This window comes from Trachinotus anak, unplaced genomic scaffold (genome assembly GCF_046630095.1).
Source record: "Trachinotus anak isolate AG129_WGS33_773 ecotype Australia unplaced genomic scaffold, CSIRO_AGI_Tana_v1 ptg000025l, whole genome shotgun sequence".
Classification (NCBI taxonomy): domain Eukaryota; kingdom Metazoa; phylum Chordata; class Actinopteri; order Carangiformes; family Carangidae; genus Trachinotus; species Trachinotus anak.
The window spans coordinates 3,167,786-3,187,281 of record NW_027273876.1 but is presented as its reverse complement, the minus strand read 5'-3'; the positions used below and the strand labels follow the sequence as shown (position 1 = coordinate 3,187,281).

Below are 19,496 nucleotides of genomic sequence, written 5' to 3'. Positions count from 1 at the left end.
ATATTTTACCTACCTGTTTGTTTGCTATCCTCGCATCACTGGTGAACAAGCTCACCTGGTGAAACAAACATGGCGGCCATGGTTCACCAACCGCCAATCAAACCAAAAGGAGAAAAAAAACATGGCGTCGCTCCACCTGTTGCTGGGAGAGCAGAGCTGTTAGTTAGCCCAGGTATTGTAATTAGCCCAGATTTGTTCATTTAATGCTATTGTTCTCTGGTTAATCTCCACCACCTCCTATTTCAAATCGCTTTTTCGTTTTTTTCTGAAAGCAAATGCTGTGTTTACTTGAGCCTGTCTACCATTTAGCTTGTCCTAGTTCGAGGCCGTTAATTAGCTAGCTAGTTTGACGTTAACCGGCCCGAAAGCACCCGACATTCCTCCTCTGTCAACAGTATTTCTGCGGAAGTTCGTATATTTATCACCTAATGTCATAACACATGATTGAATTAGTTTAAAAAGCGGGTTTATTTGGTAGGATACTAACCTGGATACCGGTCGCTACGTTTTACCCCGACTTTTGTGTGGGCGCTGCGTTCAAGTACTCACAATCCTCATCTTGGTGACAGAAGTTGTTGAATCGTAAATCGGAGATCAACTGATGTTTTATAAACACGGTAGAAATTCGATTTTCAATGTGTTTTTATTTTATTGTACTCGGGCAACTTTAACAATTAATGCAGAAGTAGTGTTTGTTGAATTGTTGTAATCCTGCGTTGCACTGGCTAAGTTTTTACTTGACATTGGTAAAAGCGCTGCGTTCAAGTACTCTCAATCTCCCTCAGTTGTAAAATGGTAATTCAGAATTGTGTTACACACAAGCGACGTTTTTGCAGAAATGGAAGAAATTGTTTTTTTTATTTAATGAGGTTCTTTTAGAAATACGTTTTTTAATGTCTTTTATATTATTGTATGCTACGTTATGTTACGCTATTGTAGGCCTACGTTACATTTTCCTAAGTGGTTTGTGCAGATGCTGCCTTCAAGTAGGCCTTCTCAACATTTATAAGATGTAAAATAGTAAAAAGTTGTAATACATTTAAGTGATGTTAAGCTTGAAACAATACCATAATGGGAACCTGTAATGCTCAAATCCAGGGTAGATTAGAAAATAAGTGTCAACAAGAATACAACAGATTTTTTTTAGCAAGGCCATACAACAATAAATGATACTTGGCTGAGTTACTAAATCAGATTTTCAGATGGTTGAACATTATCTTTACCCTAAATAGCACATCTTATCAAATTGGGTATTCACCACTTTGATTAGTCTTTGATTGAAGCTGAAAAAGTAATTAGGATATTTCTGACAACACATGAATGCAGCATCACTAAATTGGCCCCTCACCACATCTGACAGGGCATGGATGAACAGTTTATATTACCAGCAGAGGCCTGGGCTGGGCTTTTTATATATGCAATCGACATGTGTAGAAGAGGCAGTGGTAGATGTAGTAATACCAACAGAAACAGTGGTGGGCTTCTCTATCGCTTTATTGATCCTGTTTTACTGAAACACTACAAGGAAAGCCATTAAGTGACCAAAGCTCAATCAGACACCGCTCACATCAACAGAATACACCGGATATCAATCAGGCCTATGTTGACCTCATGTTATAATACACAATATTAACTACCACTGCACAGACAGGGCTGAGTATTTCACATGCAACATTTTAAATCGTATCTAAATTGTAATACAAAAAAAAAAAAAATTAAAATGGCGGATTGCATTTACAATTTGCACACAAGTTCAAGATTTTGTTCATATTCCACAAAATGAAAATGAGAAACTTGAGATATTTTCTAGGCGCTGCAGTGATCTCAGATTGTGTGATTCCTCATGTCCTCTCTCTATCTGATGTAAAAACTAACCCTGCTTTTTAAGAATGCAGCTAACGATTATTTTCTCGTTTAATCATTTGGTCTATAAAACATCAGAAAACAGTAATAATGTCTTGTTTTGTCCGACCAACAGTCCAAAACCTACAAATGCTCTGTTTATTATAATGTAAGATTAAGAATAGCAGCAAATGCTCACATTTTAGAAGCTGGAACCATTTAATATTTGGCATTTTTGCTTAAAAAATGATGAACTTGATTAATTGGTTATGAAAATATTTGATAATTAATTTTTTTGACTAATTGTTGCCGTTCTTTTGCATTTTTCTTATTAAATAAAGCTGTATTTTCCCACATAGCGAGTAAAGAAGAGTATTGACAGCAGTTTCCTTTCAGTACATTATCAGATTTTAATCATTTTCAGTATTTTTCAGTATTTCATGTCTCATGATGGTCTCCCTCCCTATCACTTCTCTACAGGACGCCACGGGGTCAGGGCGAGTTGAATCTCATGTCAGAATTGTCCCCACGTTGACCTGCGCCTGACTGGCCTCCCAGCAAAAAGCCCCTGTGAAGGTAAGAGGAACTGGGGTCCCCTCCCCTGGAAAAGAGGTTCCCTCCCCTTGACAGCTCCACAGAGCCCCAGCCACCTGCCTGCTGGGCCAGCCCCATATGAAAAGGGAAGCCCTTTGTAATCCGACGGGGATTACACCACCCAACAATGCAGCGCTGAAAGAGCGACAAAAGCCCTGTATCAAACGCCGCTGAGGGGGAGCAAGGCTATGATCTCCCAATACTACCAACACTGACTCCTCCGCCACCTCTCATCTCCCCAAGAGGCCCCCCCCCCCTTTAGCATTCGCTGCCTCTGTCCTCCTTCTGCCCTCTCATCTCTAGGATCTGGCCTTTTATCAGCGCATTCCTTTTCATTTGCATTGCGGTGTGGGGAGGGACAGCGGGTCTCTCTGATCTGATAGAGCCAGGGGAGAGAGTCAGGAGGATCCTCAGGGCATGGCGGGTGTGTGTTTGAGTGTGTGTGTGTGTGTGTGTGTATGTGTGTGTATCCTGTCCTGCAAACACACACATACACACAACACATTGCATTCTCAAGATAGGCAGGGACTCTCACAGTCCAGAAGGGCAAATAGTGAGGCACCCATGCCTGTCTTCCTGTCTTTCAGGCTCTATTTGTCTTTACCTTTGTTTCAGAAAAGGAAGTGTTGTGGTTGAGGGGCATGTTTTTGCTCAAAACGAGTTTCTGTAAAAACCCTAAAAAAATAAAGTCCAGATTATATAATTGCCATTTGTTTTAAAACCGTGGCATAAATCACCGGAATAACAGCTGCCACCTTTTCCACTCGCAAAAATCTGAAGTTGATGCTTATACGTGGCCTTAATTTAAACATGACGCAGCAAATTCAAGCTCTTGATTTAAAGAAAAGAAAAGGTGTTTGACCTGATTCTTAAGGCCCTGTTTGTAAATGTTTGTGTTGCTCAAGGAGATTTAAAAAAAAAAAAAAAAAAAAGAGGTAGTTTACTTTTCGGATTTCCTCAGAATCATTGTATTCTAAACCCTCCCGTTGCTCAAACATACATCAGTGTAGGGGGGCCTTTGGTGGCGGCGAAGGTAAAAAGTGATGATAGATTGAGGACACAAAAGACAGAAGAGCAAATGTGTTGCGCTAAATCTACAACCTTCACTCAGCCTCACATTGACTGACTCTGGGGGGGGTTACCTCAGCTTGTACTCAAATCAATGTTAGCCTTGAGAGCACTGAATAGAAAATCATTCAAATTGTATTATGTTAGGATATATGAGCCATTTCAAAATATTAATTCAGCATTATTTGAGGTGTCTGTTAAGGATAGCAGTTACAGCTAGCAGCGCGTTGACTGGACTGAGTGATTGCATGCCTCTATTACATGTGATATATGAATGTATGAGAGGGACCTATTTTTCATTACCAAGACATTGTCCCTAGGGGCAGTAGTTAAAGAAGAATCTATGAATTATCCCCCTGGAACAACTGGCCCTTGTCATGAGCCGAGGAGAGAGGAAAAGGAAGGGAAAAAGGAAGGGAAAAGGGAAGTGCGGCGCTATTGAGAGTAGCGGGATTGAGAGACTGGAAGGACGCCAGAAGAATGTGTCTGCCTGAGCTTGTGATCCTGCACACTGCTGCCTCTCCCTCTGTCCAGTTAATTGGAATACAAAGCAGAGCGGGGTCGATGAGAGAGCGGTGGTGGCGGTGAGGAGGAGGTGGAGGAGGTGGAGGGAGGGGCTGCTGCTGCTGCTGTCTGTCTCCAGCAACACTCAACCTTCACTGCTCGCTGGGAATTGACTGGGGAACCAGCAAGCGAGACCGACACACTGTCACTGGTAAAATGAACTGTCACCTTGCATTTCTCAACCTCCTGGCAGCATCGAATTGGCCGCTTTGAACCATGTGACGTGACACTGATTGAGTTCTGGTTTCAACCCCCCCCCCCCCCCCCCCCCCCCCACCCCCACCCCCCCACCCCGTTCCTGGGCTCCAAAGGAAGGAGCTTGTTTAATTTTCGAGTGTGCAGGCTCTCCATGCAAAGTATGGAGGCAGGGGGACATCATTGTCGAGGCAGCGAGCATCGCTTCAGCCCTGCATCTTTAACACCAAACCTTTCATGGCTGCTCTATTCTTCCTCACCACCCCTCATTATTTCATTGTGCTGCTTCGTTACTCTGCCTCTCAGCTGGTCTTGTTTTTCTTACGGCATATAGCCATGGCGGTCTGACAGGCACACAGAGGAGGAAAACTATTAGGGGTAGCCATTTGGATCCTGGAGGCAATCCCGGGGAGTATTAAGACGTTAACCCTGGCCAAGTCACTTGTCTCTCTCAGTTACTATGCTGATGGAGTGGGGAAAGGATGCAGTCGCAGGGGGACCCGGGAGGCTGGGGCTTCAGGTCGGCTGCCGCTTCCAGATCCAGTAGAGCCTGACTCAGATGGGGGATGGTTGTCAAGAATCTCCCAGGCTGGGCTAAACAGAAAAAGAGCCTCAGTGCCATAACAAAGGAAGAGGAGAGAGTGCCATTCATAACTAGACAGCATTTCTTCCCAAGGTTTCGCTGAACAATAACAGTGGACAAATTGTGGAAATTAAATTAAAGAATAGATTTACCATTTCTCAAGTCCGTCTTAAAAACAATACTCAGGTGCCCATGTGTGCAATGAATCAGTTTTTGGTCACTGTAATCATTCCTCCTGTTCATACTGGGGCCGTTAAGAGATCCTTTCATAATGAACTTCCAGTCACTTCCACTATAAGTAATGGGGGAGAAAATCTACAGCCCTCATTCTGTGTAACAACATATTCTAATGTTTAACCAAAGCTAATATGAGGCTACAGCAGTCAAACTTAGACAGATCACATGGATGTCTTCCAAAGATGCTTTATTTTTTATTACAGAACTCCCTCTGTGTTGCGTTCCCTCCGCTACAGCTCAGCAAGTCGACACCGTTTGAGGAAACACAAAGAATAAATTTTGTGCTAAAAAAGACTTTAACTTTGGAGGATATGAAGTAGATTTGATTACCTCAGACTGAAGCTTCAAATTAACTCCAGATAAACTTTGGGATACATTTTGGGATGGTTTTAATGTTCACATGGGCGCCTGAAAATTGAACCTTTCCCCAACCAAACATTGGTAAAAATCTACATGATAAAAATCACATATGTGACTGTTTATGATTTCTTGTGGTTTCTCTTAATCTCCAACACTTTGTCACCTCGTTAAAAAGTCTATTTTTTGTTAAAAAGGTTTAATAATATAGAATGTATGGATATCTTAATGCATTGTTGTATGTTTTACATTTTAACCCACTGATGCTTGCACCTTGACTAATATCATACAATCGCTGGGTTTTCACAACTAGGACACATTATACTTTGTATGTTTCTTTTAAATTCTGTCTGTGTGTATAAATTCTCGGGTTGCAATTAACAATTATTTTCATTACCGATCAATCTGCAGATTATTTTCTCAATTAGCCGATAATTAATTTTATCTATAAATTGTCAAAACGTAGTGAAAAAGTTTCAAGTCAGTTTTTTATTTATACAACCCAGTATCACAAATCATAAATGTGCCTAAAGAGGATTTTTTTCAACATAAGATGCCCTCTAACCTTAGACTTATGATTCACATGAGGAAAAACTCCCCAAAAAAACATTAATGGGGTAGAAAAGTTGTAGAAAGAGCATCAGAGCAGAGCTATCTGTCCTCTTCCAGGATGGATAGACATGAAATAGTCTAATGTCATGTGTGCAGAATAACGCCTTTGATAATTTCCCACATCCCAAGCTACTGTCCTCAAATATCTTATTCTGTCCGACCAACAGACCAAATCCCAAAGATGTTCACTTTACTGTCGTTTACCGTCACATTTAAGAGACAAATATTTGGCATTTTTGCTTTAAAGTAACTGTCTAACATCAAAATTGCTTCTCATTAATTATCTATCGACTGACAAATAATTTAGTCGTCTAATCGTCGCAGCTCTAATGAACTGTCCTCTTTTTCTGATTCCAGTTGTTAGCTCTTAGTTTGCAGTATAGTATTTCTTTGGTCAGACATTGTACGCCTGTCTCAGCCTTAATGAAGGAGACACCAGGAACAATGATGGGAAAAGTCCAGGACTTAATTGTTCTGTCTTTGACAAATCTGATATATTGGATTTGATCAATATATTAGAATATTGTCAGTATTATTCTCCTACAGCTCAGTTTATCTCAGCGTCTTGTCAACATACTGGAGTTCGTACAGATAAATGGTGTTAACCTAAATACTGTAGCTGTGTTTGATACCTGCCAATAAAAATGACTCCTCTGTGGCGTCTCTTAGATGACCAACCCCCCGTTATCCCATGAATACTGTATCTAGTTTTCCTTTGAAGCCCTGGGACCCTGCAGAGTGACATGCGACAGAGGAACTGGTAGAAAACCAAGGAAGTGAGCCTTGCAATAGACTTGTAAAAGAGCCTGCAACAACTGCAAACAGCATGGGGTACAAACAGCACTGGGTTGACCTCAAACAAAGTGCAGGGAGGCGGGGGGGGGGTGGATAAAGATGTGAAGGATATCTGAGGAGAAAGAGGCTGGCTGCTGCGTATATTAATAGTCGTCATGGTTGTGCAGTCAGGTGTTGGTGCTGCAGGGTTTGTGATCGTTTTTGTGCCTGTGTAGGTTCTTCCTTCTCGTCCCCTTCTGTGTTCATTAACCAGTTTCTGCTCCTCTCCTCTCCTTGCCCTACATTTTCCAGCAGAAGGCAGAGAGGGCTTCGCTGATCCGAAGGTGAAAAACATCCTCCTCCTCTCCCCCGGCTGAACATCTGTCTCTGGTGTTGGCTGCAGCACAGACTCTGACACCTCCAGATGGAGAGCCCACTGGGAGCACTGAGGTATTACCTACAGAGATGGCAGGGATCACACCTCGGGAATGAAGTCCCACACTTGTTTTCTGCACCGTCCCCTTTTTTTGTTGTTGAATCTGTCACTATTCGCCATATCGATTGTCGCCTCTCTAGTCCTTGGCCTTGTGACTCATCTGAAGGGGGGAAGCTGTGGGCTTGTAAAGAAATGCATGACAACAAACCTCTTAGTCCTTTTCTAATTTACAGTAATGGGCCGTATGGTATTTCAACTGTAACTTCTATTCATGGAAGTGTATTAATTTTTAATATAGTTGAGAGAACTGCATACTCATGCAGATATATTTCAAATGATTGCTGATTTCCATTCCCTTGAAACATGTTTTTCAGAGGCCTATAACAGTTTAAGGTTCGCACCAACTACAACACTGGCTAAATGGCCTATAACCGTATTAGTCTAAATATTAAAAGCAATACCTGCAAAAGATCCAGAGCCTGAGAGGCCTGGAGTTGACTCCTCTGAGCCGCTCTGCTGTCTTGACAGATTGACTCGGCATTCATTTGTGCCTGAACTCTGTGTGAACCTCAGCTTTAGGAAGAAGGGCACCAACAGGCCAGTGCTGCTGGGGCAGAAACTGTGTGTGTAAACCTAACACCCAGTGCAAATATTGAAACTGCTGCCCCTTGAGCATCAGATGAAACTAGGTGGCCAGGTCCGGCAAATGTTTAGCGAAAGGTGAAGCCAGAGTGAGCACAGAGGTGTTAAATTATCAACTCAGCTCCACTGGGGGTTTTTTTTTTCCTGATTTTAAAGTATTTAACTTAAATCATGTAAAAGACAAATCTGTGACAACCTGTGTCAGCTGTATCCAAGCAGAATTTGGGTAACAAATCAAGGGTGAGACCTGGCTCCCAGGAGTTTGTTGTCATGTTTAGAGCCCCTGGAGGTATTTCGAGGTGAAAAGGTCACTGGGAACCACCCCATGTGTTGTGAAAGATTCCTCTTGTCACATTATGCAAGGAGACTTTGAAACTATTAATCGAAGTAAATATGGAAAAAAAAAAAAAAAGTTTGTAATGTGATTGAAGATTTAGAACAATTTATTTTAGACCTATAAATTTAAAAAGAAAGGGAGCTAATTCTGTATCAGCATTTCCTTTTTTACATACACAGAAATTACAACTTTTCTTTTCATTTTATAAACTTTATTAAGCTAAATCATCTCAACAATTGTTGGAAAATACCCTGTAAATAAATAGTGCAAACAATGACACTGAGTACTTCAGTGCTCCAACACAAAACACAACATGGGCTTATGATGGGAAGGTTACAAAGTACAAGAATGGATGAAAACACATTTTTAAAAAACAATTCCTCAGCATTCACTTTCACAAATCAATGCCCTAAAAGCACATACCCTGTTTATACTTCACAAGTCCAAAAGCATGTTTCACAGTTTCTTTTCTGGAATGAAGGACAGACGTGGAGAACTGCTCAGGCCTCCACAGTCAGATATTTTTAAAAAGTCACATTATGCTTCAGAGTCTTTCCCCTTCGCCTTTGGAGAGGTGTCAGGGCCGGAGAGCCTCTCCCCCACTGCGGGAGGGTTGTTGACCAGAGCGCAGCCCAGTTTCTCGCGTTTCTTCTGCTTCATCCTGCGGTTCTGGAACCAGATCTTCACCTGCGTCTCGTTGAGCTCCAGGCTGGCGGCGACCTCCACCCGCCGTGCCCGCGTCAGGTACTTGTTGAAGTGGAACTCCTTCTCCAGCTCGGTCAGCTGCTTGGTGGTGAAGTTGGTGCGGATCACGTTGTGCTGGCCCGGAACCCCGAACTCGGACAGGACCGCTGAGGAGAGACGCGGATGAGTGGATGATGGAGAAAAAACATGGAACTCATTGAGCTAATGCATCGGGGGGGGGGGAGGGAGGGAGGAGGGGGGGGGGGGGGGGGGGGGGTGAAAATGAAAAATGCGAGAATGAACAGGAAAAACTACAAAACGTTAGTTGCCAAATAATTATTCATAACCACTGAAAAGCCTTTGTCTTAATTATATCAGCTGGGTTGTGTTTTTACGCGCCGTTTACGCACCGTGGGCTGACATTACCTCTGGAGGTCTCATGGGATCTCTAAACTAATTCTCGACTCAGTCTGAGGATGAACGAACCTGTTTTGGGAGGATTCCTCTTCACTTTCATCCAGTCGAATGTTTTAGAAGTTTCCTCCACATGCTCCAGATCCTTCTCCTTACTGAGGGGCGGTAACCTTGTGTAAACACTCTCTGGATATTCTTGCTGCCTCTGGTCTCCGTTGCCGAAATGCAGATACTGGCTGCCCGTTGCAACCCCGGGCCCACAGCTATCCCCGGGGTAAGGCCCCATGTTTGTTCCAAGGGGAGAAACTTGCGCATGAATGAAGTTCCGGTCCTGCTCGGAAGCTAGGCCGTACTGGTGGTGTCCGTAGTCCAGAGGTGACCCGTACATGGAGTTCCCCGGTGTTGAAAACTGCAGATCCAAGTTGACGTGTGTCTGGTGGTGCAGCGGGAGGCTCGGAGTCTGGTGGGGCGCAGAAGTTGCAGAAACCAAGCGTCCGTCCGCTGCGTAACTCTCACTTGTTGCGCATGAGTTGGAGGACATGTATCCGTGGTTTAAATTGTGGTATCCAGCCTTGGCACTGAAGATATTTGCTCCCCGGTTGCACACGGGGTAGTCTAAGTAGGAGTTCATCCTGGACCTCGCTGGGTTTTTGTTTGTTCAGAGCCGATCAGGACTGAGCAGTCATTAATCTGTGCTCCCTTTGCCCTAACCTTCTAGGTAGTATGTCAAAGCTGTAAAAGTGCCTTCCACCCTCATATCACCTTCCTGACACACCATGTGACCCGCTAAACGCCAATGGCAGAGGACCTACAGCACTCTGTCAAGTCTGCAGGCTCGTCCATCAAACGGCTCGTATTTACATGACAAATGCTTCAATCAAACTCGCTCATCCATCTGATAAGAACACAGACATCAGGACACAGTTTCAGGCCGCAGCGTTACAGGAGCTCAAAATGACACATTTATGACAATAAAAAATAATTACACTGCACGTGTAACATAATTATAATAATCATATCGTATTATAAATGGTTATAATAACACTGGCCTCCAAAGAATAGGACGGGGTGCACACATGCATTATTATTGTCTTTAAAATGATCAAAAGTTACTACACAGACTACAAATTAGTCTTTGGACCAAACCTGAATGCCACTTGTAATAATACAAAATGATACACGCCTGTTATTCATTTAATGTGTTCAACTTTTTGAATTATCCGTTTTATTATTTGTCTATTGCGCATCAATTCGCTTAATTCTCAGAGAAGAAAAACACAAATTTAAACATCGAAAACTTTCTCATCTGAATCGACGTCTGGTCAGAATGTGTGTTGCCTTATTACCAAATTATTTCTCGGGCTTTAGACACCACAGACACACTCCTCTGAATCACAGTGTTGTAGGGAAGGAAAAAAAAACAAAAAAAAAACAGCAGCGCAGTGAATCCAGTGATCCATCATCCGCTCTTTTTACAGATGGACAGCTTGTGTGGCCCACTTTGCCCATAAAAGAACAAAGACACATTTAAGAACCATATAGGCGCCTTTTCTCTGGCCTCTGTCTTTCGTTCCTGAGAGTTAACGACACTCAGGCTAACATGTAGTATCTCCCCAAACCTATCACGTCCACAGTCATCCGTAAGCGCGCTGTAATTAAGAGTTAATGTGATGCTATAGACCTCAAGTGCTAATTAGGCTTTAACACACACACACAGACAAATAAAAAAAAAAAAGGAGTTGCCACCTTTGCCAAAGGCTTTGGCTGCACCACAGTTTTGATCTTATTGTACACTAGCTGCTGCAGAACAGTTCACTCTGGAGACTGTGATGTGGAGTCTCAGTCAACTGCTTTTTATGTCTGTTGCCTAAATAACAACAGTGAATTTGTTTTGGATCAAAGCAGGTCTGAAGGAATGAGTAGAAGAGGCGCATGCGTGAAGGTCAACACAGCAGTGCTCAAGAAGAATAAATATGTTTAAATATAAATAAATAGGACTGGAGACTAATATTTAGATTATTAGTTCAATAAATAAATCATAAAAAACTCATGCATCCGGACAGATCTTGTCCATAAATTACAGTTTTTCGTGGAGAGACGAGGAATTCACTAAATCAACAGCTGGTCTGCTACAGATGAGTCAGTTTTGGAGCTCGCAGGATTCTGTCCTGAGGAGCGCAGCTCTGTGAGAAATACGAGCCGTTCACATCCGGATTTAGGTGCGCGGTGTTGTGCGTGTTGTAGTGCACGTCGCACTGCGGGCCGTGCGTGAAGCCCGGAGCTGGATACTTGGAGTACTCTGCCGGGTAGGACGGCTGTTGTTGGGACTTGAGCGGAGGAGAGGCCGGCTGGTAATCCCCGCCCAGATGGACATAACCCAGGCTCGACAGAGTGGGGCTGCCCGGGGCGGAGGGGGAGGACGGGGGCGAGGAGGAGGAGGCGGTGGCGGTGAGGCCCTGCACCCTCCCGTCCTTCTTCTGCTTCATCCTCCGGTTCTGAAACCAGATCTTGATCTGCCTCTCCTGGAGGTGGAGCAGGCTGGCCAGCTCCACCCGCCGCGGCCTGCACAGGTAGCGGCTGAAGTGGAACTCCTTCTCCAGCTCCACCAGTTGCGCACTCGTGTACGCGGTGCGCGTCCTCTTGGAGGCCGGGGTCGCGCCTGGACACTTCTCAGTGACGGCGCTGTCTGTGCACACAAACGGTTAGAGAGAGGAAGGTTGAGCAGGCAGAACTCATGGGTGGAGTTTTTAATTTTTATTTTCTTATTTTCTATTTTTTTTTTCCTCCTTTTTCTTTTATCTGACTCTCCTGCCTGTTTGTAAGTTCAAGGCCAGGCTCAGTAATTTCCTCCTTTACTCTTCTGTTCTCTTCATGTTATTTTGATCTATTTCTACTGAACACCAACAGTGAACCTGCCCTATAAATAAATCTGAAATAAATAATAATTAGACGACAGGCATAAAAATGAACAACATCACAGGCAGAGACAAAGGGGGAATATGAAAAGAAAAGCAGGAGTGTTAACAAGGAAGTTAGTTTGATGTGATTAAAAATAAGAATTTGAACAACAGTGACCAGGTCTGGACACTTTGTCAGTGTAATTATGCCACGACTGGATATTTTGCTCCTTTAAACAGATTTTTCTTTCTTTTCTAAATCGACTTTCCAAAGATAAAATGTTATGATTTGTATGAATTGAAAAATAAACGTAATATTTATGCTACAATGATTAATTATATTGACTTAAATGGGAAGCTAATTATCAGGCCAGATAATTAATTATCATAATTTCCAGATTAAGAAACATTAATATCTGTGTTTTCTCCACTAAAACCTCATTTTATAAACTGGCCTTTCTGTGCCCTGTCACTTTAAACTTCCTCCTTATTATTTATGTCATTTGAATTGTTTTATTTTTTATAAAGCACTTTAGCTTTGTTTGCTGTACAAATAGATGTTCTGGTTTACTCACCTCCTCCAGCTCTGCAGCTACACTGAGGAAGGTGTATTTATCCCTCTGCCTCCCGCCTGACTGAGCTCAGCTAATAGCTGCCTGACCTTTTGAACCTGAAAAGGCTGAAATATAAACTAATCCCCTCAATTAACTGCTCATTAAAGGCATCATAAATGAAAAGGGCTCATTTGAAAACAGCCTCCTCCTCATGACACACAAACCTGAGGTTCTCCTGCCGTGTTTCTGGTTTGAGTGTCTGGACTCTTTCATCCAGGGGAAAATCTTTTTGCTCATGGAGAACTTGGGGATCTGCTGCTTTGACCTCCGGGGACATGTGCGCTCTAACGTCTCCACTTGAGCCAGCTGCTGGTGTGCGGCTGCCTCATGGTGGTGATGAGGATGATGAGGATGAAGCCCAAACCCGCTGACATCATGCACAGACTCGCTGAAGAAGTCGTGCTGCTGCTGCTGCTGCTGGATGCTGAACGCAGCGTTGCTTTTCTGCATTTCCATGAAATGTGCGCCGGGGCCCCTCTGACCTTCTGACGGAGCGCTGGCAGCCAAATGTCACATGGCAGGTTTCCAGAGAGCGCTGCGCTTCTGGCCTGAGAGGATCCAGAGAGAGAGAGAGGGGATCAGGGAGGAGACGACATGATCCATCTTATCAACTCAATAGTCTGCTGACATGAATAGCAAGCCTCTCCTGGCCAGAGAGCCAACGGAAAATTAAGAGCTTGGTGGAAACAGACCAAATGAAAAACACCAATTCCAGGATAATATTGTAAAAAAAAAAAAAAAATCTGGGAAAACACTCAAATATTTTTTAGTATTTACTCTTTAGTGCAGATTCACTACCCAGTCTAATCTTTTGTTCTAATACAACGAATAGATAATGAGTTCAGGTTTTAGAACAAGATTTTTCTTTAAAAAAAAACATTAATAGCAACAATAACAACTGTCAAACAATAATGATAATTAATCCCCACACAGACAAATAAATACAGACTACAGAGAAATATAAACAGGCCTGTAAAAAAAAATCATTTAATATACCCTGAATATAAAGCTACTAAATACAGGATTTTGATTCTGTTTTCAGATGTGTTTCCTCAAACGACATGAGGCCTGTGCCTGTTAATAAATGAAAGCCTTTATTCAGTAAATGGATAGTCCTGTCTCTAACGTTTGCAAGAGAAAAAAAATTAAATGTTATATCACATTGTACTGAGAAGCTCATCCATCAAACACCAAATAATACAGGAGTCCGTGCTCTGCAGCTGTTTTCATGCCCTGAACTGGAGCAAAAGGCGATTTAAAAAAATCTTTTCAGGCAATATCTTAATGAAGTTAAATTCTCTCCTCTTCCGATATTAAACAGGACAAAATTATTAAGAAGCAGCTTTAAGGAGTGAGAGGGAATCAGCGAGAGGGAGAATGAGTCTGGAGGCATGCAGCTTTATGAACTCTGGTTGAACCGCGGCTGGAGTCAGGCTCGTAAATCATAAAGACACATAACCCAGTCCGCGGCACAACAGCCCGGCTGCCTCTGCCGTGCCCCCCCCGCCCCACCGACAGCCATTCCGCCCTGAAACAGCAGCAGCCACAAACACACACACTCACCTTTTCCAAAAATATCAAAACAATTAAAAATCCCTCAGATTAGAATAATCCGCGCGGAGGCAGCGGCTCTCCTGCGTGAGGTGGTGGTGATGGTGGTGATGTGGTTGTGTCGGGGGGGGGGGGCGGGGTGGAGGGGGGCAGCAGAGTGGACAGTGTTTCCGCAGCTCACACCGCCTTGCATAGCATTTCTGCACACAGTGTGTGTGTGTGTGTGTGTGTGTGTGTAAGAACCCCCTCTCTTGCTGATCATGCAGGCTCAGTTTCATATATGGTAATAGTCCTGCTATAAAGACTGGAAAAGGACGGGGGGGGGGGTTAAGCCTTTCTCTATGACAGATTGACTTCCTCTACATCTTTATGACAATTAGAGCAGAATGAAAACCCAAAAGCATTAAGGTGACTCAACAGAGGGCGGGAAAAGCTGAAATATTTTGGCACTGAACTCCCTTATTTTAAGTGGATTTAGATAAGGAAAATGGTTTGTTAAGAAGCCCCCCCACCACCACCACCACTGACACCACCCCGCCGCTGCTATTTTTAACATTTCTCTGCGCACTTACACAAACACACAGAGCAGCTCTGTTTAGTTTGAACCGGGCTGGGAACGGGTCCAGAGCTGTGATAATAAATTCAAACATGCAGTTTAGGACCGATGCCAGAGATGCCGTGAATCACTCAGCAACAGAAATGTAGTCTGTTTTTTTTTTAAACACACTCACATACCAAGTGCATTACGTTTTATTTATGTAATGAGATTTTCCCCCCTCCTAATTGAAGTGAGTGATCAGATGGAGTGATTATAAAGAGGAGGCAGACAGTGGCCGGTCCAGGCTGGGTCCAGGCTGGGTCCAGGCTCGGTGCAGGCTGGGTCCAGGCTCGGTCCAGGCTGGGTCCAGGCTCGGTGCAGGCTCGGTGCAGGCTCGGTGCAGGGCTGCCGGCTGGGATGGGGCCTGGTCGGATCTGGTTCACAAGCCGCAGTGGATCGATTGGCGCTGCTTTGATCTCTGATCTTCACGTTGTGCTCGATCGCTTTGATTGGCTCCTAAAGCTAATATTTAACTAAAGTGGTCTTAATTCATGTAAATGGAAAAAAAAAACCCTTTGATCTCTGAGCCGTGGTATGATGCCAAAAATCAGATTGTCTCCCAAATGTACATGAAAGAGGTTTTCCAAGCCTCTCACGGCAGAGCTGCGTGATTCTGCAGGATGAGGAAGCTGCTCACTGACAGAGTTTCATTTTAAAGAGAAAGATTGGAAAAATGTCTCTGTGTCTCCACATAAAGGATCTCTGTTGGCTGCACAAGGTGCCCATAAGCACTTCGTTTCCAGTTTATTAGGTACACTGCCAAAACTAATGCAGGCCAATTCCACAGCCCAGGGTAAAGTAACCAGATCAGTCTGTGTTGACACTGTTATAAAGACATGTTTATTCCACCTTATTCTTCAGCTTTAAGATTCATTATTATTATTATAGGAAATAATAGCTTGTCAAAATATGTTATTACAAGGTTCATTTACTGGACCTGGACTCACTTTTGAATGAATAATCCTGGAATCTAACCGAGTACATTTACTGAGACGCTGCAGCTGAGGTAGGACAGTTGTATTATTCTTGAGTATTTCTGTTTTATGCCACATTCAAACATATTCATGTTTATATTTATATATAAAACTACTGAACAGGATGTAAAATAGTTAAAATTAGCTCCACCTCAACCAGTAAAACAGTGAACTGCTGCACATTAATGCAGCAGTAATGTTTATCAGCCTCTGTATCTGTGTTGAGTCCAAGCACATCACTGACACAACACATGCCTTTCACTTGTGAAAGTATTTTTACAGTGTGTTATTGTTGCTTTAATTTGAGTAAATGGTCGGAGTAAACAACAACCGAGCTAACTAACTCACTCCACATGCCGATGAAGACCGTGGGATGTGGCGTAAAGCTCCAGAAACCTCCAGTGTAAACAGATTTTATTGTGCTTAGAGAATTTTGTCAAACAGCTTCATGGAGGCTGCAGTTTGTGGTGCTGCTGAGGTGAGGAGGTGTTTATCCAGTTCCTGCCTTTCAGTGAAGAGACCAATACTTAGTTTGGTAAAAGTAGGAGTCTTGTATAGAAATACAAATAAAATAATGTATTATTGATTGTAATTAGTGATGTATGAATGTGCAAGAATCACTTTAATATAGCAGCTTGTGCCTAATTTTAACCTCTTTATATAACAGTCATTCAAGTCTTATCTCAATTTATAATATGACACATCATTATTTATTTGTATTATTAATCTGGATGCAACTAAAGTTATCAAATAAATGTAAAGTATAAAGTATTTGCCGCCTCTGAAATGTAGTGACGTAGATGTATGAAGTAGCGGGAATGAAAAGGACAAATACCTGAGCTGTGCTTCAGTGAAGCACCTGGAGGAAACACAGGTGTGGAAACTGGAAACTGCTGCGTACGTGACGGAAATCTCACTGATAGTTCAGTTTAAAGTCACGTGTAAATAAGAAAATCAGGATTAAGGGCTGTGTCTTAAAAAACTTTGAACTGTCCTCTGATGATAGAAGAAGAGGGGGGGTTTATGAGGGGGGGGTGTAGATGGACTCACATGATACGTCAGTGTAGTGACTGGAGAAATACAGTATAAATATCAACTACACTGTAGGGCTGTAGTTGTCATTCAGATATAATAACCTCCCATCACTCCCCACTCTTCACTCTGCCTGTCTGATCTGTGATGGACATGCACACACACCTCCTCCTCCTCCTCCTCCTCCTCCTCCTCACCCACCACCACCCCTCCACTCAGTCTGCAGGCCTGCTGACAAATGCAGCACACAGCAACCTCTCTTGTCAATTAGCTACAGGAACCACGTGTCCAGAGGAGGGGATTTATAGCTCTGAATCAATACAGAGACAGTTGAATCAACAATGGCAGCAACTTCATTTCCCACAGTCAATGTAAGCAAAGCAGAATAAATAAATACAGGTAATAAAACTGTTTGTAAAGTAAAGAAAACAAAGGTTTTTAGTAGAAAGAATTGACAAAACAGTCATAAGGAAAAGTTAATTTTCCACTTCAGAGAAAACCTTTAGCTTTAAAGCATAAGTCAGGCCTACATGTGCTTTTATAAACAACATATAAACATTAATAAAATGTTTGTACCACACTATAATAAAAACACAGTTGTAATGATGCTAAATGTCTTCACAAGAGAAGATACAATTAAAAAACATTTAAATATCCTTAGAGCTACATTATTATGTGTTATAAACTCTTTATTAAATGTTTGTCCACTGCTTATAAATATTAGATAGGGGCACTTTAACTATCCCGCCCACCCTGCGCTTATTCCCTCAGATTAAACCCAAACTACTAAATACAAGCTTTAGTAAAACTTACTGTTTCCTTTGCCGGCTCATCTTGTCATCGGGGCGGATTCTCCGGCCAGTGTGGTGGAGCTGTTTGTGCAGGTCCTCCTCACATTTCCCTGCACACTCAAACTCCTCCTCGCCGCGCTGCAGACAGTGGCAGTGAAAAGAAGACGTGATAAATGATGTGCCGAACAATGGCCGCATTCAGGGCCTGTCCTGCAACTTTCACAGATGTCATATTCTCCAACAATGTGCATCTAAAAAAAAACACAAAACACAAAAAACACAAAAACACCCAAGGCAGCGTGTTGACTCTGCTGAGAACTCCATTCAGAACTCCCTTCTAAAAAATGTCAATTTAAGTTTCAGCCGAGAAAATATGAAACAAACATATTAAAGTAAAACTCCTCAAACTTTCTACAACAGACGAACATTTATAAAACAATGAATGTTAATATTTGTTTTTACATGAACGTTTTCTCCCCCCGAGGTGAAGTGTCATCACCTACATACTCCCCAAGATGCGAACTTGCGGTTGTTGGTACATTTACACAAATTGGGATCTACAGGGTTTATACAGATGACAGAGAGCCGCAGCCTCCGAAACCTCTTCTGCTAAAATCACCTAATTACAACCTAAATGTCCAAATATCAAAAACAATACAGTCACATTTCAGAGTGCAGAGCTGTGACAGGACGATCTTATCCTGCTGTTTGTGAACTGGACACTTCTACATTTGCAGTTTAAAGTAAATTAAATATTAGTATTTTCTTTTCTAAAAAGCCATGAAGTCTTCCGTATTAATGTCAATAAGCCATTAATGGTCGCTATAGTTTATTAATAGTCGTTATATATGTTAATAAGTCTTTAATAAATGGCTCTAATCACCAAGTCTGTAGTTATAGGTGGTAATAAGTAATTAATAGAGGTTTAATCTACCAAGTCTACTGTTATAAATGTTAATAAGTCAATAATAAAGGGTTTTAATCCTCCAAGCCTGTAGATATAAATGGTAATAAGTCAGTAGGTCATAGAAATAACCCCTCAGATTGTATAACCAGTCAAAATGAGATTTTATGACTTACAGTGGATCTATAAAGCATTACTTAATGATTTTATTAATCATTAATAAAGCCATTAGTTGAAAGCAGTAGAAAAAAACCCTTTGATCCAATAAGGCTGCTTAGGTTTGGAGAGATATTTTACAGCCGTGTGACCTCATTTTATGGCTCTATAGGAAAATAATAAACCTGTTATTGCCACGTCAATTGTTTTGTGCACATTATGAGCTTGTATACACAGTTTGTGTCACTGAGGCTCCAGATATGAACATACACAGTCAATACACCAAGCACGAGGTTTTCTTCTGCTCTTTCTCGGCCCCATGGTGCTTCACTCATTTTAAATTATTTGTCAGCCATGTAACCTGAGTTTCACCTTCATGCTCAGAGTGATGGAAGAACAACTCAGATCCTAAAACTAAGTAAAAGTAACATTAATGTAAAAATACTCGTACTGCATTCAGACGTGTACAAAAGTATTAGCAGCTAAATACACTGAAATGATCAAAAGTAAAAGTAGGCTACTTGTTTCCCTTAGTTTAACTGATATATCATTATATATGACATTATTTGATATTTAATACTGATTTATCCTTTTGGAGTTGGTTTTATCTCCTTCATATGCCCTCAGGTTCAGTGCTGTA

General features: G+C 42.2%; 2 protein-coding genes and 1 long non-coding RNA gene across 4 annotated transcripts in view; 1 reads left to right on the top strand and 2 right to left on the bottom strand.

Annotated features, from left to right (window-relative positions):
- The first annotated feature begins 13 nt into the window (after positions 1–13).
- LOC139608945 (uncharacterized) overlaps positions 14–19,496 on the top strand; it is a 34,864-nt gene continuing 15,381 nt past the window's right edge. For both annotated transcript variants that reach the window (XR_011685119.1, XR_011685118.1), the window contains exons 1-3: positions 14–172; positions 2,323–2,418; positions 7,139–7,276. This is a non-coding gene — a long non-coding RNA (uncharacterized lncRNA). The remainder of the gene's footprint in view (positions 173–2,322; positions 2,419–7,138; positions 7,277–19,496) is intronic.
- hoxb1b (homeobox B1b) lies at positions 8,431–9,991 on the bottom strand. The gene is made up of 2 exons (XM_071463095.1): positions 9,412–9,991; positions 8,431–9,092 (listed from the first exon to the last, which is right to left on the bottom strand). The coding sequence occupies exons 1-2, from the start codon at positions 9,968–9,970 to the stop codon at positions 8,779–8,781; spliced, it is 873 nt and encodes a 290-aa protein (XP_071319196.1). The 5' UTR covers positions 9,971–9,991; the 3' UTR covers positions 8,431–8,778.
- Positions 11,463–18,167, bottom strand: LOC139608940 (homeobox protein Hox-B3-like). The gene is made up of 3 exons (XM_071463096.1): positions 17,819–18,167; positions 13,015–13,398; positions 11,463–12,025 (listed from the first exon to the last, which is right to left on the bottom strand). Exons 2-3 carry the CDS (start codon positions 13,304–13,306, stop codon positions 11,469–11,471), a joined length of 849 nt encoding a protein of 282 aa, XP_071319197.1. The 5' UTR covers positions 13,307–13,398; positions 17,819–18,167; the 3' UTR covers positions 11,463–11,468.